At 48.8% G+C, this 25,233-nt stretch overlaps 2 protein-coding genes across 3 annotated transcripts; one reads left to right on the forward strand and one right to left on the reverse strand.

Moving 5' to 3' along the window:
* Positions 1-4: 4 nt before the first annotated feature.
* On the forward strand, positions 5-23,097 carry SLC31A1 (solute carrier family 31 member 1). 2 transcript variants are annotated; one of them, XM_056505038.1, is made up of 5 exons: positions 5-110; positions 16,069-16,218; positions 18,413-18,485; positions 18,848-19,016; positions 19,575-23,097. In XM_056505038.1, exons 1-5 carry the CDS (start codon positions 42-44, stop codon positions 19,774-19,776), a joined length of 663 nt encoding a protein of 220 aa, XP_056361013.1. In that variant the 5' UTR covers positions 5-41; the 3' UTR covers positions 19,777-23,097. The 2 variants fall into 2 exon arrangements, with proteins under 2 accessions (XP_056361013.1, XP_056361014.1); XM_056505039.1 differs by lacking the exon at positions 5-110 and adding an exon at positions 5,920-6,023.
* A 1,446-nt stretch (positions 23,098-24,543) lies between these two features.
* On the reverse strand, positions 24,544-25,060 carry CDC26 (cell division cycle 26). Its single transcript, XM_056505040.1, has 2 exons — positions 24,895-25,060; positions 24,544-24,827 (listed from the first exon to the last, which is right to left on the reverse strand). The coding sequence occupies exons 1-2, from the start codon at positions 24,973-24,975 to the stop codon at positions 24,648-24,650; spliced, it is 261 nt and encodes an 86-aa protein (XP_056361015.1). The 5' UTR covers positions 24,976-25,060; the 3' UTR covers positions 24,544-24,647.
* Positions 25,061-25,233: the final 173 nt, after the last annotated feature.

Consider the following 25,233-nt stretch of genomic DNA (forward strand, 5'->3'; position numbering starts at 1 on the left):
GGAGGGCGGGAATTCCAGGGCTGCCGGTAGGGGCGGGACTTATGGAGGCCCGGAGGGGGCGGGGCTTGGCGCGGGGCGGAGCGAGGGCCGCGGCTCGTGGCGGTCGCGCGGTGAGTGACGGGCGCGCTCTGGGGTGTGGGGGGGGCTCGTGCCCAGCGCGCCCCCCCCGTCCCGCCTGAGGGGCGCCATGGCCGCCCCCCCCCTCCCCTCAGGCCGGGACACGGGGGGCGCCGAGGGGATGGGCAGCCGTGGAGGTGCGGGGCGAGCGCGGTGCGGTGCAGGCAGCGCTCCCCGCGCTCCGGGGGACGTGCCCGGCCCTGTCCCCCTGCGGTTCCCAAGGTGACAGCCGGGCCTTGCCGGGAGGGAGCCGTGTCCGCCGGCGCTCCGGGCTGAGCAGCGGGCCCGATGGCTGCGCTGTGGGTCCGTGGGGCTCGCAGGGAAGGCTGGGGACACCGGGCACTGCTGTGCTCCAGGTTCGGTTCTCTATGCCCAGGGATAGCAGCGCTGTGCTCTTAAACAGCCGAATAGTTCTTGCGTGGATAAACCTCTGAGCCGCCCCTCCGAAACAGTTTCCCACGTTCGCCTCGTATCTTGAGAAATACACCTTTTTGTTGGTTTGTTTAATGGGTTTTTTTGTGGTGTGTTGTGGTTTTTCTGTGTTTTTCCCCCTCCTGGAAAGCTGGTATCTTTATGTGCTTTGTGAGACTGACTGGCTTTGATTTCACCTTAGATCCAACTGATGTTGAAATGCAGGAAAGCAATGTGCAGGAGGTCAGAATTGCAATAAGAGTTGATATTTCCTGGCTTTGGATATTTGCTGGCACTGGTTGGAAATTTGTACTGTCAGTTACTGACTGGATGTTTGAGCAGGAATTTGCCAGGTCTGCTGTGGACCTGAGTTTGCAGTAATTCAGGAGTTTATTGCTGTGATTGAGATATCATTGATTCCACTTCTAAAGGGAGAAGATAAAGAGAAGTGTTAAGCAGCTTTTATATTGCAGAATGTATGATGAATTTAAAATGAAACTTGGAAAGGGTCAGAATATTATCTATTAAAAAAAACCAAACAAACGGACAAACGAAAAAAAAACAAAAAAACAAAAAAACAACCCACAATAATTTGATGTAAATTTCTGGTGGAGATTGTTCCAACCTTGGTAAGGCAGGTGGGCATGAGCTTCCTTCCAGTGGGAAATGAGCCTGCTCTGGGATAACTTGAGGCCATTCCCTCAGGACAGAGCAGAGATTGGAGCTGCCCCTGAGTTCTGGCCTCAGTTTCCCCTTCAGGATGAACAATCCCAGTGCCCTCAGCTGCTCCTCCTGTGGCCTTTTCAGACCTTTCACAGTCTTCTTAGCCCAGTGTTGTACCTGTATGTATTTCCTATTTTTTTTGGGATGCACTGGCACTGGCCAGTTTTAATGCCAGTGTGGTGGGGAAGAGGCTGTAGCATCACAACTTAGCCACTTGTCCTTTTTTAATTTAAGCTTTCTTCACACCCCTCATCTGTACTGGAGTGTGCAGTGGGCTTGTAGTTCCACACAGTTCCCAGGCAGAGGCCAATTCTGCCTGTTTGTGCTCGAATTCCAAGCTCCAGAATGCTTAGTCCTGCTTTTTGTGCCCAGGTGGATGAAACTCTCCTCACAAGTGTTTATTAAGTTGATTTTCAGTCTGTTTGATCTCAACTTGCCTCTGCTTGAGCCTGAGGTCAGTAAAGCTTTTCCAGGATTTTTCATGAGTAACAATATGGCATCTTATAGGGTAAGTTAGGATCCCAAATCCTGCCATTTATGATGTAATGTTTCCTGAGGCTTTCATCAGGCTTTGGACTCTGCATTATTTTTTCCCATCCTTTATTAAAAAGGGGGCACTGGGAATAATGTGTGAATGTTGCTGTTTAAATGAAGATTGGTTTTGTAGCTAAGGATTTGTTGGTGAAGCTGCTGTACAATACAAAATTAAAGTGATGCTTTTTGCTACAAACACAAAAATTGTTGCAATAGGGAGGTTTTTGCTTCTGCTGTCCTCCCCCCAGAAATAAAGTACTGAAAATATAAGAACTGGCAGGAGTTGCAGTCTCCCACACAACTTTGTGTTGAGAGCAGAGGAATTTTGTATAACCATTTCCTACTGAGAGCTGGCTGCTTCTCATTTCATACCAGATTTCTCATCTAGGCCAGGTTGTTAACTAAGATGGGAATTAGGATAGTTTCTGTCAATAGAGAGGATAAATTAAATCACCTTTCCAAGTCACTTTTGCTTTTAAATTTTAAAGGACAAGATTTGTAGGTTTGGTTTTTTTTTTCAGTTTCTTTGTTTTGGAAAGAGGTTTGGGGGAATTTTTCACTTTTCCCTCCACGATGCAACTTCAAGATTTGGATTAGTGAGATACTCTCCCTGAACAAAAGCTTAATGCCTGAGAAGGGAGGGCAATGAGAATAATCTTTTGCAGTTTTATATTAGAAGTAAATGACAAAATCTACCATGTTCACACAGTGAGTTTTGAGCAGGGCCCTGAGGAGTTTCCTTTCAGCTGGTTTGTTTTCCAGTCAGACATGAAGTCCAAGAGAAGACAAAACTTTTTGTTCTTTCAGCAAAATTGAACTATTTCTTCTTTCCTCCGTGGTTTCTCTGTTTGGTATGAAGACCCTTCTACCCACCAGAAAGCTGCCATGGCTCTGCAGAGCTTCCCTGCCTGGCCTGGAGGTCACCTGGAAGTGAGCAGGAGCCTGCAGCAGAATTTTGGGAAGTTGAGCTGAAGCACTTTGCCAGTGTGAACTCCCCAAGTCTGCCACTTGTGGAAATCACTGGGAGTCTTGGCAATTTTTTCTTAGGGAAGGATGAAAAAGACTGAATCTAGTTTATGTTGTTTTTCTCTAGAAAATCCAATCTTAGTTAATCTACTCCATTGCCTTTTGTTTCAATCTAATTTTCTGGAAATGTTCCCAATCAGGTCCCAATCAGGAGAACATGATGCCAGTGATTTTTTCATTAACCTTTTTTTCATCTGAAAGCTGGAATCTGCAAATGCAGAGGATAATGGGACTAGTTATTGTAAACAAATTAAATTCTATTTTGGTATGTTTTCTAAAGCCTTTATTTTGTTGGTCCTGGGATTAGACTTTCCTGGTTTAGAAGCCAGTCTAGAAGTAGGGGATTGTGATGAAATAGCTCCTTTTTAGTTTTCCTTTTTTATTTTTACAGTTTTTAATGTCATTTCCCATTGTCTTTTCTTCCCTGTGTTATCAGTTCATATCTTCAAGGGTCTTCAGCTGATTTCCAGTGGCACTTCCAACTGTGATTGCAGCCAGAAAAATGGCTTTGTTTCCCGCTCTTTTCCTCTCTGTGGTTATAATCTTAGAAAAATCTCAGATTTGCTGTATCACAGATGTAAATGTCATTTATACTCTGCTGAAGAAATTACAAACATATAATCTTTTCACTTTATCCACATGACTAGAGCAGTCCATGGTAGCTCTAGAGCACAGACCAAAGGCTGTGATTGAGGCTCTTCTGTTCTCACTGCTTGTTCAGCATGTCCTGAGAAGCTGGGAGAAAACTGGGAACAGAATGGAGGAGTTCTGGCATGGAGCTCACAGTGAGTGCCCCAAGCTCTCCTGAGACTGTGGGAGAGCCACTTGACTTCCATAAACCTTCTTTTCCCACACTTACTCATTAGTTATCACAGATTGAGATCTCATTACTCTGATGAAGGTACAGGAGCTTGGAATAAGAGCTTTGTGATATATTTAGCTGATCTTTTGGCTAACCTGGATAAGGGGAACCTTGGCAGTCTTGGCACTGCATCTGTAAGGGGAAGGAGTTCCTGGCAAATGCACTTTGAGGTGTTTTTCACATTAGAGACAATATAATCTGTAGGATTAAGCAGTGCTTTGAGGCCACCTGTGAGGTGCAGTGCTCATCTGAGCTAATGCTGTGAGCAGACTGGCTGGCCTGCCCCAGGGAGCTGGGACAAGCAGCTCCTGGCAAGGGATCCAGCTGCAGCCTCCCTGGGGAGATCTCATTGCTGTGACCAGCCTTGCCTGATTCTGTGATTGCTGGCTGCTCTCAGTGCAGTGGGGCAGTGGAGGGACAATGGCAGCACCAGTGCCGCCCTGGCTGGGCTCTGCCAGAGGCTGGGCTGGGAGCCAGGGGTCCCATTGGCCACTTGCTTCCCCTGTTAACCTTCCCTGCTCCCAAAGGCATTCAGACAGCTCATTGCCACAGCTGGGCTGCATTTCCCAGCTTGATTCTTTTACTTGGGGAGGGAAAACGCTCATAAATGTGGAGCAGACTCAAAGGCAGTGCTCCCAGTAGGAGCCATCCCAGTTCCCTGTCCTGCAGCCAAGGGAGGTCACCAAGTGCTGCCCTCGGTGTGGCTCCGTGGGTAAATCAGCCCTTGTACATCAAAGTGATTGGGGAAGTGGGAGCACCGGGTCCCGAGGGACACACCCAGCCTCGGGGTCCTGTGCAAGTGAAATGCAGTCAGTGTTGGTCTGGTTTTCTTGGCTCCTTGTTTGTCTGAGCTCCTGGTCTGATGGATTTGACAAGAGGCTGAGTCACAATTTCTGGGTTTGCTGCCAAGAGGGCTTTATATAAATCAAGTTACCATTGGCTTTGGTGCCCTTCATTAACTTGGGGTAAGACATTATCTCATGAGGATGTGTTGAACTTTAGTGTTGAAGGTGGTGTCAGGTGAGGCTGAAGTGTGCTGGAGAAGCATGTTATAGATACTGTCAGGCTGGAACCTGAACAGCTGCAAACAAAGTTGGGAGTTCCACAGCTGCCCTCACATTCCTGTTATAGGCTTGGTTATACCTGTAAAGCCCTTTTTGTGCTCCTTTCATAAAAGGCACAGAGCAGTGTCTATGGGATATCCTTCTGTATGGGTGGTAAAGCCTAATGCACTTGACTCTGATTGTTTTGCTTCTAGTTTAAGAAAATTACTTGGCAGCAGGCTGACTTTCCTTAATTTTCTGAATTCCTCAAGTAAAACCCTCCAGGACATCACAGCAGGATCGTGTGCACTGCTTGTCAGTTAATCCTGTTTTGTGTAACTTGCTTGAAACCACAGTCCCCACCACGAGGCCCCTTGTGTTGCAGGGCACAGCACAGCTGTTCTTGCACTTTTTCTGCTTTGTCCCTTTTTTTTTTTCCCATAGCAATTGTTGGCTCCAGCTTTCCAAGCAGAGCCAGTTACCCTGACAGGGTTTGTCTTGGACACAGTGTTGAAGAATTTCTGCACAATTGATGATTTATCTGCCTTGTTATTTGATTCTCTCATCCTAATGCTCCTGAAAACTGGCTGATAGCTTTGAAAACATCACATTTTTTCATTATGGGGCAGATAGAGTCACAGGGTAATTTAGGTTGGAAGGGACTCTAAAGCTCATCTTGTTCCACCCCCTGCCATGGGCAGGGACACCTTCCACTGTCCTGAGTTGCTGCAAGCCCCATCCAGTCTGGGCTTGGACATTTCCAGAGGATCCAGAGGCAGCCCAGAGATCTCTGGGTACCCTGTGCCGGGGCTTCCCCACCCTCCCAGGGAATAATTTCTTCCTAAAATCTTGCCTAAGCCTGCTCTCTCTCAGTTTAATACTTAAATACTAAAATAAGCTATGCTTGCTTTGTTAGAATATTCAGAAGCAAGCAAACCACTAATTTATCTCATAGAGATATGAATGTTTGAAATGTGTTTTGGTTAATGTGTTGGAAAGTAATCTCTGCAATGCACTTAATCAGATCAGGGAGTTCTAAAATCACTTTGCACTTGTGCAAGGATATCGTGAGGGAGACTCAGGGACTGCTTTTGCTGCTCTGTGGATCTCTGTGTGAGCATCCCAGTGCTTGGTCTGGTCCTAAGCTAATCCAAGCAGTAGTTAATGATTAGCCTTTGATATAGATAATGATGTGCTTGTCAGCATTATGTGAGGGTTGAGAAACTTTGATCAGTCTCAGACTTGCTGCTTCTCTGGAGAAAAAGGCTCTGCTGGAGTCAGTAGATGGAAAACCTGTCTCTGGAAGAGTAAGTACTCAGCATTTTCCACCTCTGAATCATTTCTGCTTTGGATTAGCAGCTCTGTGGCTGTCCAGGGGTTTGAAAATGATGAAGAGGCCAGCATTCAAAGCTCTTTCCCGGAGTGTTTTTTGTCACTCTTGGGAAACTTTTTGATGATTCTTGTTCTGGCTTTCCATGCCCTACAGCCATGGCCCTTCCTGTCAGAAGGGTGTCACGAGGCCAAGGCTCTTCCAAAGATAGGTTCCTGTCCAGAGAATTGACTTGATTGCTCTTTTCCTTTCCTTCATACTGGAGATCTTCTACCTTGCTGAGATTGTATTTTCAGTGACTCAGTAATTTCAATAATGCTTCCAATACTTCAGTTGCATTTTCAAGAGGAGGATGCTCAGTTCCATGGACTGGGGCTATGAATTTGTTCTCTGAACCCTTACAAGTATTTGCATCTCTGCCTAGAAGCTGTTTATGTGTCACTGTGTTATCCACTTGCTGTTTGCCAAGATCATGGATCAAGGGTAGGAAGGTGCCTCTGGTGATGGATATTTGGCCTTAACCATCTGCCAAAGCAGAGATCGACTTCCTGGGCTTAATTAAAAACCCACTGGAATGGATTTTGCCAGGGGTGACCTGAGTTCTACCTTGTATTTTGCCCATGAACAGCTTGAGGCTTCTCAAAACAAGTTGGAGGCACAAAATAATTTGATTCTTGGCTGTGGTAGAACGGGTTCCTGTGTTGAGGCACAGTCATGGATGGTGCAAAATGAAATGGACACATCCATTTCTCCTCTGCAAGAAAAGGTATTTTTCAAAAAGTCAGTCTTGTGAGCTCTTAGGTCTTTGATTGAAGCCTGCATTTCAAAGGTGACCCTGACAGGCCAGAGCAGGAGCTGGAAATGGCAGGTTATCCCAGCAGGAGCTGACATCAGCTTGTGGCTGCTGAGGCAGTGTTTGACACAGGCTGGAATGTGGCAGCTCCAGGGAAGGGGAATGGTTCAGTGAGCACCTTAAAACGCTGTGTCTGCACATGGACACACTTCTGAGGGTAATTACACACAAACTGCTTAAATGTGAAAAGAAGGGAGTGCAGTGGAATTGCTCTGCAAGGACACTTTCCCATGTGGTGCAAGGTGATGTGTGCCTGGCTGTACTGACATGAGAAAATGTGTGTGAATTGCTCAAACCAGTGTGTCTCACATAATACATGTGGAATGGCCTCCTAAAGATTAACCAGGAGTTTTGGAGTGTGGTTTTCTTGTTTTTCAGATTCTCAAAACACCTGAAAGTCAGTTCAGAACTTGAACAAGTGTTGCCTTTTCTGGGTTAAGTCTGATTGTAATGTTGAAAAGCAGCCAGAGAGGGAAAATGAGCAGTGTGAAAATGGGCAAGTAGGGTAAGATGTGGGAATCTCCTGTGGATCACGTGTGCTGGACTCCCTTTTATGAGGCCTCCAATAAACCAGTGCCGTCCACTTATTGCCTTCAGGTTTAATTTTACCTGCATGGGACAAAGGTATTTATGCTGTTGCAAGATAAGGTCTGTAAAAGAGGTAATAACATCTGTAATCCTTCACCTGTATTAATGACCCACTAATGCACTTCTGGGATACATTGAGTCACTTTGGCTCTGAGGAAACCTGTGCTTCCTTTCTTGGGAATGCATTTTTTGACTCTGCTTTCATTTTATGTCTCCTGAGATTATTTTACAATTTTACAGGGTGTAAGGCTTGAAGACACCATAAAATCAATCTGGTCAGAGCTGTTTATGCTGTGTGGCCTGGTGTGTCCTTCCCACTCCAGCAAACCATGGAGCCATGGTTTATCAGCATCAACTTGCAACTAGTTCCCTGTTCCTTAGGGAGGGAATGCTTCTGCATGTGGCCACTGAACAGCCAGAAGCAATAATCTGTGTCCTTACCCTGGGAACAGACACATTTCTGTGGGAGACAGGCTCCTTTCCATATGTACAGGTGGTGCAGGAGGTGTTGAATGTGCAGGAGTGTGGATGCTGAATTAGTGAGCATGATAAAGAACCTTGTATGCAAATGGTGAGGTTTGTTTTTGTTTTTTCATTTGAAGAGAAAACATCTCACTTCATTTAAAAAGTGCCTGCTATAGCAGAGGAATACATGCTAGAAACTGTTGTTGATTAGGGCTTATGAAATAGGAAGTGAAATTTTCCACTAGGCCTGGTTTTTCTAAGGAAGCAGAAGTTGTCTAATATTACAGAATGCAAGATGGGGTTCCAAATAGTAATATATTTTTCTATTAAAAAGTTTTTGAAGAGTTTCACAAGGCTCAGGACTCTGTCCCATTTGTTCTTAGCCTTCCCTGAGGCAGAAGGATGGCTCCTGCTCTCTGGCCATATGGATCACATCTCCTGGTCACCATTCCTGGGTTTGGTTGTGTAACATCTGAGCAAAAACCAGCACTGAGGATAAGGAAGTATCTGTTTATTCAGGAATGATGTAATCTTGGAAATATGGGTCACATGGGCCTACTTTTCTGTCTCCTCTTCCTAGTGCTGCCCCATGTCTCCTCAGTGCTCAGGATCCTTGGTTGTCCTCAGCTGACCAGTGAGTGCTGGGAGTTTTTAGCAGGAGTTTCCCAGGTGACTCCTGGCTGAGCACCACCCACCCTCCTGCTCCTCCATCTCAGCACAGCTCTTACTGCCCTGGCCTTTAGCCATTCTGCCTTATGTCTGCCTGAACCTCCTCCCTTCCTGCCAGGTTTCTCCTCCCTGGCTGCTGAATCCTGGCGACTTCATGACCTGGATTTGTGTTACTGTGTTCCTGTGCCATGCCCTTGATGATGTGAGGAAGAGAGGTGAGGCTCTGATGGTGTGGCCTGCTGTCTGCAGACCTGGCTCATGGCTTCAGAAGGCTCTGATGTGCACAGGAAGTGCTGAAGTGCTTCTGTAGATGCCTCCTGAGGATTGCCTTTGATGGAAACTTGTCAGTTCCAGCTCTGAATTCATGCTGGCATAGGCTGTCACCTCTTGTATGTCACCTCTTCCTGTGCTCATGGTGGAACTGAGCTCACCTGCACTGCCAAGGCAAGGGCTGGGAGGTGGCCAGCACAAGCAGAGGGTGTTGCAGGATAGGAGAGGGTTCAGGATGGGAATGTTAAGTTGGAAGCCTGGACTGGCTGCCTGGTCTCAGCTCATTGGAGACAGTCAAGGATCACTCCTGGATCTCTGTGCAAAGCTCTGTGTGTGTTCCAGGTGTTTGCACCTGGGCTGGCTCAGACTTCTCTGCAGAAATGAGTCTACAGCCAGGAAAGGGCTGGCAAGGACTCCTCAGTTTTGCCACACTTCTCACCAGGATCCTCCTTTGACTGCTTTGTCAGCTCCTGGAGTTTCAGTATGACTGAGGAAAGTGCTTGACCACAAGGGAGGCTCAGCCTGACTCCCCATTATTTTGTTACCTGTACACAGCTCTTGCCAGCATTTCTCAGCCTTTCCTCTGATGTTACCAGACTTAGAGTCTGAGGTTTTGTGCTCTGCAGGGTTGTTTTCAGCTGCTTTTCACTCCATTTGGCCCGTGGGTAATGACATGGTGTGTACTTCACTTAATGAAGTTCAGTGCATTGTCGTGTAAAGAACAATCTGTTCTGGGTTATTTTTTCTTCTTGTTCAAAGATTACAGATTTCCTGAGGCGTCTGCAGAAGCTGGGAGATTAGGAATGACCGTCCCCTTTAGGGAAGCCTCTAACAGAGGGTGACCAGACAAGTTTGCTACGAAAACAAACTCCATCAAAGGGCCATTATTGTAGCCATGCTGAGAGGAAGAGCTCTGGCCCCTCCTCGAGTCATGGGGATTGTGCTGAGTGGCTGTGACCAGCTTTGCTTTAGTTGTACAGCTGAGGGATGCTTTGATTCAGGGCAGAGGACAGGACCTTAAGGATTAAACATATGCTGATACTTCATCATCTTGTTTTAATCTTCATTTGAATTAAACATTAATTAATGCATATAACTGCATCAAGCTGCCAGATGATGTGGTGCAGCTCTAGGAAGCTTGTGTGAGCTGGAATAGTCTGGAACTGGAGCACTGTCTGGGGTTTTTGCTGTGTCTGTGGGTGCTGTGTGATGTTCCATGTGGAGGGGGCAGCCTGAGCCTTGGGGACACAGCAGCCCAGTAAAGAGAGGGACAAACATACTGGTACAAGAAACACCTGTGTGGGTGATGTGGTTTTGCTTCATTCTCCTCCCACATCCTGCCTGTGGGGTTTGTCAGGATCACCTTAATAATTGTCTGTCTCAGCCTGGACAAATCCCATCAGCTGTGGGCATGGCTCATGGACAGCAGAGTGGTTTTGATGTGCCAAAACTTTGTCATTCCCTTCAGCATCCACAACAGTGCTGTAATGGTTCCAGCTGGGATCCTCAGTGGAGGTGATGGCAGAGATCAGATCTGTGTGGATTTCTCCCCTCACAAAACATGGAAACCCTGCACATCATTTTAAAATCCCATTCTTTGCCTGTGTTGTGCATTCCAGCTGGGAGAGCTGGGCTCTGGGTGCTCCCAGCTTGGCTGCCTGTCCCTGCTGACTGCTTCCATCCTGGCAGGTCACAGGCTGCCCAGGCATTGTCCCCTTTTGAATCTGAACACAAGATGTTGTCTGCAGCCCTGCTCAGCTCTTGCTTTGCCCATTATTCTCCACTCCCTGCTCTGCAGCCTCTGGCATCTCTGGCTGGACACCCTTCAGAGTGCCTGTGATCCTTCAGAAGTTCTGAAGCCTGTGAACAGTTCAGCCTGCTCCCAGGTAGACAGGGAGGATGTGCCCTGTGCTACACTGTGTGTTCCTCCCTGGCTCTGCTGATCCAGTTTGGATCCAGCATGCTTCCCTGATCAGGGACAAGCCCCAGGAAATCCAAATTTGTACAGCCTCACCCTCAGTGTGTGCTGGAGCTCCTGAGCTGTGCCCTTCTCTTTCCCTTTATCCAAACCCCTTCTGGTGTGTAGAGCTTTTGTGAAGCCTTAAACTTCTGGGAAAAGCTTTAAGATGAGACTCTAAGGTGGTGAGGCAGTACCAGGGCAAACCACAGTTCTACTGTGAGCTCAAAACATTCCTTGAGTTCTTAATATAGCTCTAAGAGTTCCTTCTTCAGGAGTTGTGCAAGGGAAGAACAGAGGTGTGCAATTAAGTGTGCTGGGCACAGCACAGTCCCTCCCTGTGTCTCACTGCCAGCCTGGGGTTGCTGAAGCTGCCTGGGAGAGTTCCAAGGGGAATTTTCACACTGGGAAACAGCAGTGTGTATCTGTGACACGTGTTCTGCTGCATTACTGAAGAATGTGCTGTTTGTTCCCTGTGTCTTTAAAGTGTATCTTTACAGCTTGGCCCAGGGGCCCTGGCTGCCATTGCTGGGTGCTGCTGCAGCATGAACAGGTGGAATTGGTTTGTCCCCCAGCTCTGGAGCTCTGCCTGGGGTCCTGGAAAAATCACAAGTCCACCCATTTGGAAAGGAAGCAGTTAAAGTAGAAAAGTTTGCCAGGAAACTGACTAAACTAAAAGCAGTGCTTAGGTCTCCTGCTGACGAGCTGAGTGGAGCCCACAGCCAGAGCCAGTGAACAGAGCTGCAGTGTCTGCAGGCTGCTGCTTCCCTCCCACTCCATTTACAGCACTGCTAAACAAAAAAGGGATTGGCCTTGGGACCACAAGCTGGGAGCCAGTGGAGCTGGGTCTGCCAGGGGCACTGCTGTAAGTAGAGCACCAGGAACTCCTGGGTGCCTTTTCCATTCCTTCTGTGTTTTTTCTGTAGCATCCCTTTGTGTCTTGCAGCACTGAGCCATATGTGATATGTAAGCAAGAGGTCTTTACTTTTCCAGCTTGTATTTTTAATAATTTTCCTTTGGCTTTCTTTTAGCAACTTTGATTTTAATTCATAGTAAGTATTACCAAGTCTTTGTTCAGAAGAGAGGGACCTCCTGACCCTGGATTGTTCTTGTTGTCAGAGGTGTTGGTGGAGAGATGTGCTGAGAGGAGTCAGGAGGGTTCCTGTGCTGGCCACTGCAGCAGCACCCTCTCTGTGGGACAAATAACTGCCCTAAAGGAGACTAAAGAGGGGATTTTTAAGGCTCTGGTCCTTTTGGGCAGAGTCAGTGGAATCTTATTTCTTGGGTTTTCTGGACTGGTTTGGGAAAGATGTTTAGAAGGAAATAGTTGATGCTGTAATTGGCATTGATTTATGGCTCCAGTGTTAATCCTGTTGGATTTTTGATTTGGAAAGGGGCTTAATTCCCTCTGGAACTATCTGAGCTGATTGTAAAATACTTTCTGGGAGCTTGGTAGATCCTTCCCATAGTGTGTCCTGTTTCTGTGCACGTCCTGTGTTTCTGCATTGAAAGGTGTATTTTCCTTGGGTGTTTGCCACAGGAAAAACTGTGATTTGCTGTGAAGTTGCAGGACTCTGGATGAACACAGCAGAAGCAATAGATTGGGAAGCTGGGGAGGGGGTTATGTGTAAGGGCAGTGATTTTTGGCTGAGACCTGCTTGAAAAGACTTCTCTGGCTTTAGCATCAGATCCAGCTTGTTTACCTGCACTTGTGTGTGCCCTGCCACCCCTTGCCTGTCCTCCCCTTCTCTGTGCCCTGGAGTTGTAAACGTGGCCTCCTGGTTTGTGTGAGGTGAGCAGTGGTTTGGTGTTGGTAGAGGGTGAGGTGAGTCCTGCCAGATCCTGCTCCTGGCTGCACCTGTCCTGATCCAGCCTGGTTTCAGAGCTGCCATGGTGGCACTGCAGGGCTGGGACAGAAACCAGCCTGCCTGAGGTCCTGCTTAAAGAAAGAGAAGTTCTGTCTGGAGCTCTGGGTCTTGCAGTTTTCCTTAAAAATCTGAGGGGTTGTGAAATGGAGACTGTGGCTTCTCTCACCTGGGGCAACAGCACTGAGAGAGAAAGAAAGAAGCCCTGGAGGAGAATTTCCTCATTCCTCTCTCCTGTTCCACCCTGTTTGTTTTCTTGGGCAGTAGATTACTGCACAGCACAGAGAATCACTGTGTGTGTGCCCCTTGTGACAGGAACACCCTGGGGTCTGTCCCCCTCAGGTGTTCAGAGCACCTGAGCCTGGTGCAGCCCTGGGCTGTGGCACATCCCTCTCCAGGGCTCCATGCTCAGGAATCCACTCCAGCCTCTCCCTCCCCATGCAAACATGGAGCAGGCAGCAGCCAGAGACCAAATCACCCATTCAGGCAGAAATAGCTGCTGAAGGGCTGCCTTTGTACAAGGCTAAACCTATTGAAAGAATTTACAGCAATAGAAACTTGTAGGGGGGTGGATTTTTTTTCCTTCAGGTCTGGAGTCAGCCTTGTGAAAGCACCACCTTTTTGTGACACACAGAGCTGCACATCTGTCAGCTTGTTCCTCAGGAGCTGTGCAAACCAAGCAGGGATTTGCAGCTTGGAATGTTAGACACCCATTAACCTGCTGCTGCCCTATGTATTGTTTTTTACCTCGAGGCTTAGGTGGAGATCTCCTAAGTTGTAAAACAGAGTCTGATTGTCCACTGGAACTGATTTATTTTTAAACAGAAATTTCTCCACCGTTTGCTACCTTCAGTGACACAAAACACAGCTGAATGTGGCTCAGGTGAGGTTATTTCCTCTTAAGCTAGTTAATGCCCCATCCCTTCAGGATCTCATGAAATGTCCTTCAGTGTTGGGTGACTGCAGCAAGGGCTTGGATTTGGTGTTAAGCCCTGGGATAGCACGTGAGGCTCTATCCAGATGAGCCTCAAGCTTGCCCTTTGTAACCTTATCAAGGCCTGCCCAGCCACAGGCAGCCACTCCTGAGCACCTGACCATGTTCTTTGTTCCCACAGAGTAAATATCCTGAGAACACATCAGTGTGTCTCCCTTTCTGCAGACAAATGATGATTAGTGAGAAGGAAAGGAGTGAAAAGCTGGACACAGCCCAGCCACAAAGGCAGTTTTTCATCTGGTAACCAGCCAGAGCTTCTGTGGAGCCTTTTGGAACCTGCTGAGCTTGGCAGGAGTGTGAAATCCTAAAAGGAATAAATAATCATTGGGCAGTAGTTGCTGGTGAGGATGTTGCCAGAGCTCCAGGAGCGTTTGGACACCAGGGATGGACAGGGGGGAGTGTTGGGGGGTCTGGGCAGGGACAGGGGCTGCACTGGGTGATCCTGGTGGGTCCCTCCAGCTCAGGGTATTCCATGGTTCTGTGATTCCAGATTTTGGCTGCAGGAGAGGGGAAGTTCTTGTGTTACGTCTTTCCTCTCAGCACATTTACCTTTGATCCTGTGGGTAAAGCACTTGGGCTATTCTTCCTTCCCTGATGCAAAAGACAATTTGAAGTTTGTGTGTCTTGGCAGAGGATTCCTTTCCCAAGTGTTTGTATTTTGGGATTGCAGTTCTAGAGCCTGAACAGGATAATCTTCCATTCTGCACTTACCCCTTGGTGAAGTTTTTCTGTGTCAGCTGAGCTACTGCTTGCATTGTTCTCTCTCCTTTTTACCTCCCCACAAACATTTTTCTGTCCTCAATATTTAAGCACAAATCAGGGACAAAGTGAGCTCAAAAATATTAGCAGAAATATGGACAGAGAATTCATTCTGCTTTAGGCAGTGCCACTGGATTCCATGACAAGTTACTTCACAGAGGATTATTGTGAGGTTGTCTGATGAAATAAGAGATGGGCTACAAACTTCACCAGCACAGAGATGCAGAACATCTATGCAACATCTGAGCTATGGGTTCCTGATGTCGCTTCTTGGTGCTTCCCTGCATTATTTAATTTCAGTATCTGCTGAGTGTTACTTCTGTCTTTCTCTTGAGTTCCTCCCAGCACTGCTGGCTTAGTTTCTTTACCTTTCCCAAATCTTTAATTCCTCTCATTGCTCAGTTTCATTTAACCCCAAAGCCCCTGGATATCCCCAGTCTTGGAGGCTCCACAGGGCTGCACTGGCACTGGTGTTCTGGGCCAGCAGTGACCCCAGCACAGGGTCACTGTCACATGCTGAGCCAGCTCCTCCACTGGCTGCTTTTCAGGGTTTTATTTGCTACTTTCAGTTTAGAAAGCTCTTCTAGTCTCATTTCCTCTCTTCAATCTAAATATAGCTGTGCCTACCTGTTTAAGCACCGTGCTGCCTTTTGGCTTAAAAATCTGAAAAATCACACCTGTAAGCTCTCCTGTTGATTTTTGTGGAAGGAAGTCTGTCTCTCATTTCTTTCTAAACTTCAATTTGATGAAGTGTCTGAACTTTGCTTTTTATTTCCCTTGGTTTTACTTCAGTGCAGGACTGGAGTGGGAGGGGACAGAGGATTCCAGGCAGGGTCCAGCTGGACAGATGCTGTGCTTTCAGGACTGACTGGTATTGCCAGGTTATTTTCTCTCTTATTGCTGTTTTTACCCTGATGATTTTCATTTCCCACCAGCAGTTGCCAGCCCAGGCAGTGCTGGGGCAGAATGCAGCAGCCATGACCACAGGTAACCACAGGGGGTTATTTTTATTTATTTTTTTAGTGTGTCCAGATATCCCTGATTTGTTGTAACCAGATTAAGGATTGAGACTGGCAGCCTCTTGAGTGTTTCTCTCACTGTGGGTAATGTGATTAAAGGGGAGATGTGGCAATGTAAAGCTCATGGAAATGAAATTGGATTGCCTGTAGCAGTTGCAGACCTTTGCCTGGCAGTAGGTCATGTACCAACTAACACAATTTCTGTGTTCCCAATAAAATGTATAACTGTCAATTAAGAGAAATCTTGTGATCTGATCCTTTAGTATATGCAATTTAAAGTGGTGCTTGTGACTTTTTTGCCTCTTGCAAGACTGCACTTGGGAAGGGGCTCTGGTTTTTTCCTCATGTAGATAAGAAATGTTCCTTTATGCTGAGCACTTGCCCCAGGTGCCATCTCAATCAAATTAGGCTGCAGGGGGACACACCTCCTTTAAAGTGTCCTGCTGTGTGCTCTCTGTAGCCAGAGCAGGACCATGAGGAAGCTCCAGCAGTTCTCAGTGGCTTGGAATATCTTCTTGTGCAGCAGCAGTAAAGAAACCACATTCTGTTTAGAAAAAGGCTTCATTTTGTGTTTGTTTTTCAGGGTCCCACTTTTCTATGTGCCTTTTTGAATCTCTCTGTCCTCAAGATGTCTCACCACATGAACAGCTCCATGCCAACATCACATCCTGCTGAGCATCACCACCCCACCACGGCCCCGGGACACGGGCACGGGTCGGACATGATGATGATGGTAAGTGAAGTCAGAATTAACCAGAGAGCTTTTCCTTGTCTAGTTCAGAGTAACTTGTCATCTTAAAGACTGTGCTCTTGAGAACTAGGAGTGAACCTGAGCTTTGGAAGGTAGGAATCCATCCAGGTTAAACCCACATGCCACTGTGGGTCTCTGGAGTGAAGGAGCAGCATGAGGAATACAGAGCAGAAATGGATTTCAGAGCTGAGGATCCTTTGGCAAAAAAAATCCTTTCTTGCAAAAATCTTTCCAGCAGCCAGCCTGCTGTCTGCTCTGCAGCCAGCTAAGGGCAGAAATGCAAAGCAAGAGTTTTCCTGCAGGAAATGGGTGGGTGGAGGTCTCCAGGCTGGCAGGGAGAGCCCCAGGCAGCCCAGAGAGCATTGCCCAGCAGTGAGGGGCTGTGCTGAGCTCCCTCTGTGCCCTTCCCTCCTGAGCTCTCAGAGCACACTGGGTTTGGGCAGCACAGCACTGCCAGAGCTCTTTGCCATCCTGGCATTAAGGCTGCATTGGTCCTGATTCCTGCTGCTCCAGCTGACTTTGGTTCCAGCAGGTTCAGACTTGTGCATCCTGGCATCACTGAGGCTTTGCAGAGGTCCTGGCCAGAGTTTCTATGGAGATGACCAGAGGATCAGTGTTTGTGTGTAGCCAAATCTAGGAACTTTTTCAGCTTTTGCTTCTTTTCCTAAATACTTTTGGAGTGAGTTTCAGATTATTAAAACGTGTTTGTTTATGGTTAAATTTCAAAAGGAGGGGAGAGAGGGCACATTTGCATCTCAAATTAGAGTGCTCTCAGGAGTGGATTTTGCAAACCTTCAGCTGGAGTTTGTTTGCCAGCTCTGTGCCTGATGAGAGAACCAAGAATCTCTGCTTCTATTTCTATTGCAAGCAGTGTCACAGCAGGAGGGGAGAGCACCAGAACAACCTTGGTGGGCATGGCCCATGTGGAGCTCTCAGTGCAGCACTGCCACTGCTCTCCTTGTGAAGCTCTTCCCATCAGCTCAGCTCAGTGTTGACATCCCTGGGCCATTACTTTCCATGTAAATATCATTTCTTTACAAATGTCAAGTGTTCACTGGATAGTTACAGGACCCTGCCTTGCCCTGCAGCTGAAAACTGAGTAATTGCACAAGATTTTGAATTCATATTGCAAATAAATCTGTCAGGGGAGGCAGTACATGGGTACAGCATGTTAGATAACAGACTGAGCACATTTAATGTGTTTCCCATTCCTCACTGGTACCAAGTAACAGACTCAGGTTCAACTGCAGTTCATTGATTTATGTGGGTTTTGTTTTAAATGTAAATATGTTCAATTCATTGAAGAGATGAAAAGTACTCTGTAAAAGGTGTTTTACAGTAATTTCTGCTCTGGGGGAAATTAGCTGATTCTTATGGATTCTGAAATGAATCATAATTCTGAGCTTCAGCAAATAACCTTAATTAAGCAACGAGGGAAGTTCAAAGAGAAGTTCCTGTTGCTTGGTCAGGACTTCCCATGTGAAAATCCTGTGTGCAGCTGTGCCCAAGACATGCCAAGCTGTATTTACCTGGATTGGAAGTTTGTATCACCTCCAGCTGACCTGGGGATCTTTGATGTCTCCCCTTCCCACAGCATTCAGTGTGCAGGCTCAGGAGCCATTTTCACCCAGGGGCCGCTGTGAACTGGCTTTTCCTCCTTGTGTAGCTGTGTTTAGGCCTCTGTTCCCATAGGATATTGGGGATTCCATAGGGAGACAGCACTGCTGGCACAGTGCAGGAGGGGACCAGAGGACTCACCTGTATCATACAGACCAGGGCCAAGTGGGGAAGGGAAGGTGCCCTGTACCCCAGTTCCTGAGAGGATGGGGAGGCAAGGAGGAGCTCCATGGAGACATCCCCAGTCCCTGATGTCTGATGCTGAGGAGAAAAGGAGTTCCAAAAGCAAGGAGAAGGCACTTCCCTGAGTTGTGTGAAGGACAGGGCCTCCTGCCCAGGGCTGCTGAAGGAGCTGGGAACTGCAGCCTGGAGCATCTCATCCCTGTCTCTCTTGTGTGTGTTACACCACATCTGCTGGAGAGTTTCTTGGTGTTTTGGTGGTGAACAAATAAACTGATCTGAGTTCTTTTCTGATACAAACCCCATTGCTACACCTTGCTGTGAGCTCCTTGGGATGAGCTCTTCAGGCTCATCTTGGTGTTCTTTGTGTTTTGGGCAGGCCATGACTTTCCACTTCAGCTATCAGAATGTGCCATTGCTGTTCTCTGGACTTACAATCAATTCTCCTGGAGGTTAGTAACACTGTCTTGTGCAGTCCAGACCAAAGGTTTGCAGTTGGTGTTTCAGGATTCATGTTTCAGGAATTACCTTGTTATTTGTACTAAAAATGTATGGTCATGCTGTGTTGAGTCTGGTTTAAATGGCATCTGTGGGGAAAGAAAAGTGGAGATATTTGTAGAGTTTGAGAGTTTGGTTTTATTAGCAAAAGTGATTGCTGCTTTTGCTTTGTGGGTGAAATTCCCATTTCCCACCTATCTGTGCATGCACACGAGCTGGGCCGTGCCTGTGCAGCACAGTGGGGATGTTCAATCCCACAGTGACTCTGCTGACTCATTCTCTTGCCCAGAGACAACAATGTTTCCTCTCTTGTCAGAAATGGCTGGTGCTTTTGTGGCTGTCTTCTTCCTGGCCATGTTTTATGAAGGCCTGAAGATTGCCAGGGAGTGTCTGCTGAGGAAGTCCCAGGTCAGCATCCGCTACAACTCCATGCCAGTGCCCGGCCCCAACGGCACCATCCTGATGGAGACACACAAAACCGTGGGGTAAGGGCTGCACTCCATTCTGCAGCAAAGCTCTGCAGGTCAAACTGGCACAGAAGAAACTTGGTGCAGCCAGGTTTGATCTCTGGAGAGCGTCCTGGCTCCAGACTGGGGGCTGGGGGACACCTGGGCACCCTCAAGGATGGGGACAGAAGGAGGAAAGCAGCAAGGAGCCAGATGAGCTTGGGGGTTTTTGTAATGAACGTGTTTGGGGGAGTTCCCAGGAGCAGAGTTTGGGTGTTAAATCCAGTGACCCTGACAGAAAACACTCAGGATCCTTTTGTTGACAAGTAGTCAAGGCCTCTGTGCATTCAGCTTTTGAATGAGGGGGTAAAAGAAGCTTGGCAAAATCTGTTTCTCAGCTAAAAGTTGTGTCCTCCCAGCAAGCTCTGTGCTTGCTTTCCTCTGTGAGCAAAACCACAGCTCCAGGTGCCAGCTGCATGCAGGAGTCCCTGCCCAGGCTGGTGCCACCTTCTCTGCCATCCCATACCCAGCCTTCTCTTTGGGGGTGTGCATTTCCCACCTGTTCCATTGCTGACTTGTTTGGGTTTGTGTTCCCAGGCAGCAGATGCTGAGCTTGCCCCACCTGCTGCAGACTGTGCTGCACATGATCCAGGTGGTGGTCAGCTACTTCCTCATGCTCATCTTCATGACCTACAACGGGTACCTGTGCATCGCCGTGGCTGCTGGGGCAGGCACTGGATACTTCTTCTTCAGCTGGAAAAAGGCAGTGGTGGTGGATATCACAGAGCACTGCCACTAACACTGGGTGTGCCTCTCACCCCATCCCTGCAACAGCAGCCACCTGAGGACTGGAGCATTCCTAAGCTGCCAAGAGAATCATGATAAAAATAACCAACTGGAGTTCACCATGGGTTCCTGGAGGGGTGCAGGGATGTGAGGAGCTGGGACAAGCTGCTCCCCTTGACTCTTGAGAGTCCACAGCAGCCATTCTTGGCCAGGATTTGCTTCATTCTTAGATTATGCTGTGATTGAAATTAGTTGGCTGACAGAACTGTAGAAATTATTATTCTAAAAAGAAAACAAAACCGTTTTATTTTTAAATTCTAAATGCTCGTCAGTGAGGGTTTAATGAGTGAGAGGAAAAGATCAAAGTTGCCAATAATGTGTGAATGGCTGTTTAATTTTGATTTTTTTTTTCAATATGTACATAATGGCAGGGGACGAGATTGCCCTGGCATTGTGGCTTTTGGGGCCAATGACACCTTTTGCTGTAGGACTCAGCCTCTGAGATTTGGTGCTGCACATCAGATATGCTCAGGTGTGTCCTGGCAAGGGAGGACTTTGACCCAAGGATGTGACTTGTGTGCTTCAGGGCTTGGATGAACCTGTCCTCTGAGCCCACCAGAGTCTTGTTAGTCTGATGTATCCAGCAGCTTTACTCAGCCTCCTGGGAGAACCCTTGAGTTTGGCTGCTTTCCCTTCCCAATTGTGGATCAGATGCAGGACAATAGTTCTGTATTTGCAGGGCAAAAAGATTCCAAATAAACCATTGATCCCACAGGTACTTCATGTGGAACTGCACCTGGATGGAAATAGAGCTAAGCTTTGGGTTACTGGTTCTGTAAATGAGGCAAGAGCTAAATAATGATTTTGTGACACTAAAGTTAAAATGGCTGGAGGGTATTCCTGGATGGAAGTGAAGAGGGGAAAACAACCATGTTCCTGTGAAAGAGAGATTTGAGGAAGAGGAGTAGGAAAATACAGGATTACAGCAGCCTTCAGTGTCTCCTCAGGTGAAATTTGGAGCAGCCTGGGTTAATCAAAAAGTACTCCTGACCCAGATGTCTCCTGTTTGTCTTGATAATCAGTGTGCCCATGCTGGAGGTGCAGGTTCTCCTGGAGTGCAGTGGGGGACAGGTGCTGTGGGCTCTGCCCAGTGCCCAGGCAGGACAGGCTGGGAGGGGGCAGAACCACCCTCTGCCTGTCTGCTGCCAGGCCAGGCTTGGAGAGCAGCTCTGGCTTAGCACCTGGAGGTGAAAAAAGTTGTGCAGAGTGTGATGCAAAGCTGGAGTCCTACCTCTTCCCAGCTTGCCCAGTTTGTGCCTGTAACTGGCTGGAAGAGAAGACAGTGGGAATTTGGGAAAGGCACTGACAACAGACCCCACTTTCAGACTGGGACTGGTGTCTGGAGGTGCCATGAGCACAGGGAATCCTGCTGGGATAAGGGGCACACACAGGAAGGTTTTTTCCCCTGAAGATGCTGCTGGTGACTGCTGTCAGTAGCTGTGTGAGCAAAGTGAATCTTTGGAATGGGATTTTTTAGCCCCTGAGCCTTAGAGGGTGAGGCCATCCCTGTGCACCTGGGTGCTCCATGGTGCTGGTGCTGCTGTGCACAGAGCACACCCTCCCACACTCTGTAAGGAAATCCAGTGCTGCTGCTGCCAGGGCTTGAATTGCACCTCCCAAAGTCAGCCCTCTTGGGCTGATGCCAACTGTTTATTTGGACATCTTGTTTTCTCTGGACAGTGCAACTAGAGAATAAAAGGAGATGAGTTAAAAGCAGGCTTAGGTTCCTAAATAGCTGCTTTCTGTAGCAAATTCACATCTGGGTGAAAGAGGCAGAGTTACTTTCATGGAAAAGTTCTAGCCACCTCCTGCTGAGGGACAGGAAAAGTGCTTCCTTCCCCAGTCTGATCTTTGCAGGGAGTTGTGTCTGTGACAGAACTGGTGCCCTCTGTGCACCTCTCTCAAAGGTAAAACTCTCCTGTGCCCTCCAGGCAATCCTGGGAGGGGAAACCTGACCCTCCCCATACATGGAGAGCTGGGAGGAATGTTAATGTTGGACAGAGAAAATGGACAATCCCTTCCCACTCCTGCTGGAACTGACAGGAAATCCAGGTGTTTGTCAGAGAAAACTGGAGCTGTTAACGGCTGGAGGTGGTGGTTGGAGTTGGGGAGGTTTGCACTGCAGGGCTTGACCCCTGAAGGAGCTCAGGGTGACATTGCCACTGCTGCCATTGGTTTTTCTGGAAGGGGCTGGAGTTGTTGCCATCACAATCACAGGCTGGAGTGAGGAGTGGCTGTGTGGTGACACTGGTCACCTCAAATACCTCTTGCTGTGTCTCTCTTTGAAACAGAAGCTCCTTGGCCTGATCTTGCTGTCAACTTTTAACCACTTTTCTGTGTATCCAAGTGACCAGGCTTGAATTCTCTGAGGGATGACTTGGAGATCAGGCTGTGGCTCATGGAGTGTCAGTCTGGTTCTTGTTAAGCTTTTCTGCCCTGTTCTGCTTGTCCCACCTGTGCTCCTGGAATTGTTTCCCCCTGATGAACTTCCCAGGCTCATCCCCTGCCCATGCTGTCCCCAGAGAGGACACACAGCTTTCTGCAGTGTGCACAGGGAGGGGACACTGCCCAGGCACCCCTGGGCTGCCAGAGAAGGTGAGCAGGGTGAGGCTGTGTCCCCTCTGCCCCTGAGCTCCCTGATGGCAGCTGGGGAAGGGGTGTGTGTGTCCAGGCTGTGCTTCCTCAGTTCAGTGTCACCATCCAGCCTCAACCTCCCTGTGTCCCAGCTCTCCCTTGCTGCCAGGTGCCACCATGGTGTGTTCTCAGCCTGGGCTGAGCAGAGCCTGTGCAAATCCCTCTGGCCAGGATCAGCAGCTCTGGGGCAGCCCCAGCCCCTGTGCTGAATTTGAAGTTCTCCTGGTAACACAGGGAGGGCAGGGCTGGAAGGATGACCCGGCCTGGGTACTTTAAACTCCTGTGTTGACACACATGTAGCATGTTTGGGTGTGCTGTCCTGCCTGGGGTGACATCCTGTGCCTGTGTCTGTGCCCTGATGTTTGCTCTGCACATGCTGTGCCTCTGGATTCCCATCAAGGAGGGAGCTCAGAGCATCCAGGCCATGTTCCTCAGTGGGCTTTTGTTGCTTTTCTTTGAGTGCCTTTTGAGTTTGTCTGGAGCCAGTCCCACCCAATCCAGCAGGATTTCTAATTTTGTTTACAGTGGACTGTCAGTTTTGTTTTTACTCTTGCTCTTTGTGGCGGTAACTTCTCTGATGTTACTGTGAATATCAAGAATCTCCTGTACATAATTAATCAATAAAATAGATTGCATTTAACTGTGGTGGGAGTGTATTTTGGGAACAGTCCTCAGTGCAACCCAGAGGGAGCAGCAGGGCCCAGTGCTCCTGTTCAGGTGCTGTGTGATGGGAGTGAGGAGCAGCATCCTCTGGGCCTCCCCAGCTCCCAGGGATGTGCCCTGGAGCTGCTGGAATGGGAACGTGGGGATTCACTGGGAACTCTGTTCCAGCTCAGTCACACTTTGCAGGTGTGGGAGGGATGGAAGGAGGAATTGGTGCCTCCCAGATCTGCCTGCCCTGGAGAGGGAAGAGTTGGGGAGAGGAGTTTTAGGGAGCTGTAACAACCTGCTGTGTTCTGCTGGGAATGCCAGCAGAGCAGCCCCTGTTCATTTTATTTGGTGTTGGACAGGAAAAGCAGCTCTTTCTAGTTGGAAAAATGTGAAGTTCTGTACCTTTCCCCAGCCTGACATGAAATTTGATGCACCTGCAACATGGGAAGCCTGAATTTAACTGAAGTCCACTTTGGAGGATTCTGAAAAACCAGGCTTGGTCATTATGCTGAAGATGGTAGGAAACAGCCCTGGCCAGAGGCAGGGAGTGCCTCCAGCTCCTGAATTCCCTGCAGGTATCCTGGTGCAGGCCCAGGGCTGTGGCAGCCTGCCCTGCTCCTTCCCAGGCTGCAGGGAGCACCAAGAAGCTGCTCAGATTTTTAAGTTGCTTACTTCACCTCACCCCACTGCATACCAGACTTGAGTGGGCTCTGCCCCAAATCTCACCTTCATCTAGATCAAGTCTGACCTCACCCTGCCCTGGCACCTGATGAGGGTAAATCCAGGGCCCTGCTGAAGAAATCAATGTGTCCTTGGCCTTTTCACGTGTCACCATCCATAAGGATTTGGATTTGTATTTGGTGGCCTTTGATCCAAGCAGCAAACAGCCCTGAGCTCCATTCCAAGGACAAACCAGGGCAGCAGGGCTGGATGGAGGTGGAACAGAGAAGTGTAAAGGAAAAGCTGCTCAGTCAGAAAATACAGGATATCACTCCACATCATGGGCCCAGCCCATCATCCAGGTCTGCAGCCATTCCCTGCTCACATCCCAGCTGTGACAAGGATTGGGAAGCAGCTCTGGGATCTATTTGGGACTGGGTGATTGGACAGACAGGGGATTCTTTCCTGGTTGCTCGGGAAAGGACAGAGCAGTGCCTGGCACCCAGAACTGTGGCACCTTGATCCCAAAACACTCATCAGACACTGCTGGGACCTTCTCCTCCGTGGGGCCACCAGCAGGTAGGACTGGAGGTTCAGGTGGCCACACTCCACTTGGTTTAAGATCACCAAATCGCTTTCCCAGAGGATCCTCCCGGGTTTAAGACACCCCTGCTGGCAGGAGCAGGGGATGGGTGATCCAAGTGTTCCCATCCCCACCTGGTCACTGCAGCCATTTACAGCAGCTCGTGGGATTATTATTCTTTTCTTTACAAAAAAAAAAAAAAGGAATAGATATTTATTTAAAACGGAACACTCGGCCAAGGGGCGTTCACGGACATGTTAACCAGAAAACGGAACAGCTCAGAGCGGGTCGCCCCGTCAGAACTCGAAGGTGCCGAAGTGCGCGGTGCGGCCGCCGGCCTTGGGCTGCGGCTTGTACCCGATGCGGTCATTGATGAGCTGCTCGCGGCTCTTGTGCTCCGTGCCCAGCGCTCCGATCGCCGCCGCCTCCTCGCCCCCCGCCGCCGCCTCCGCCTCGTCCCGCTGCTTCCTGCGGCTCTGCGGGCGAACGGGCCGCTCAGCGCCGGGGCCGGGCCGAGCGCCCCGCGCCTGGCGCTGCGCGCACCTCCAGCTCCTTCCGCACGCTCTCGAACTCCTCGATGTCGTCCAGCTTCAGCTCCAGCCGCGTCGGCTTCCGACGGAGCATCGCGACCGGCGACACCGCCACCCGCGACAGGACCGAGCGCTCCCGCCTCAGCGAGCCCCGCCCGCTCCGCCAGCATCCCGGCGTGCCCCGCGGGTCCCGCCCTTCAATAGAACTACATCTCCCGGCGTGCTCCGCGCGTCCCGCCCTTAAAGGGCACTACATGTCCCGGCGTGCCCCGCGCGTCCCGCCCTTAAAGGGCACTACATATCCCGGCGTGCCCCGCGCGTCCCGCCCTTACAGGGCACTACATGTCCCGGC

The sequence above is a fragment of the Oenanthe melanoleuca genome, chromosome 17 (genome assembly GCF_029582105.1).
Source record: "Oenanthe melanoleuca isolate GR-GAL-2019-014 chromosome 17, OMel1.0, whole genome shotgun sequence".
In the NCBI taxonomy this organism is placed as follows: domain Eukaryota; kingdom Metazoa; phylum Chordata; class Aves; order Passeriformes; family Muscicapidae; genus Oenanthe; species Oenanthe melanoleuca.

What these genes read in the sequence shown, in the direction of transcription:
- SLC31A1 (XM_056505038.1), top strand. Translation starts at nt 42, where the DNA reads ATGGAGGCCCGGAGGGGGCGGGGCTTGGCGCGGGGCGGAGCGAGGGCC. An exon ending in TACAATCAATTCTCCTGGAG is followed by an intron (nt 18,486 to 18,847) that starts GTTAGTAACACT and finishes CTCTCTTGTCAG; the next exon opens with AAATGGCTGGTGCTTTTGTG. An exon ending in GAGACACACAAAACCGTGGG is followed by an intron (nt 19,017 to 19,574) that starts GTAAGGGCTGCA and finishes TTGTGTTCCCAG; the next exon opens with GCAGCAGATGCTGAGCTTGC.
- CDC26 (XM_056505040.1), bottom strand. Translation starts at nt 24,975, where the DNA reads ATGCTCCGTCGGAAGCCGACGCGGCTGGAGCTGAAGCTGGACGACATC. An exon ending in GCGTGCGGAAGGAGCTGGAG is followed by an intron (nt 24,828 to 24,894) that starts GTGCGCGCAGCG and finishes GTTCGCCCGCAG; the next exon opens with AGCCGCAGGAAGCAGCGGGA.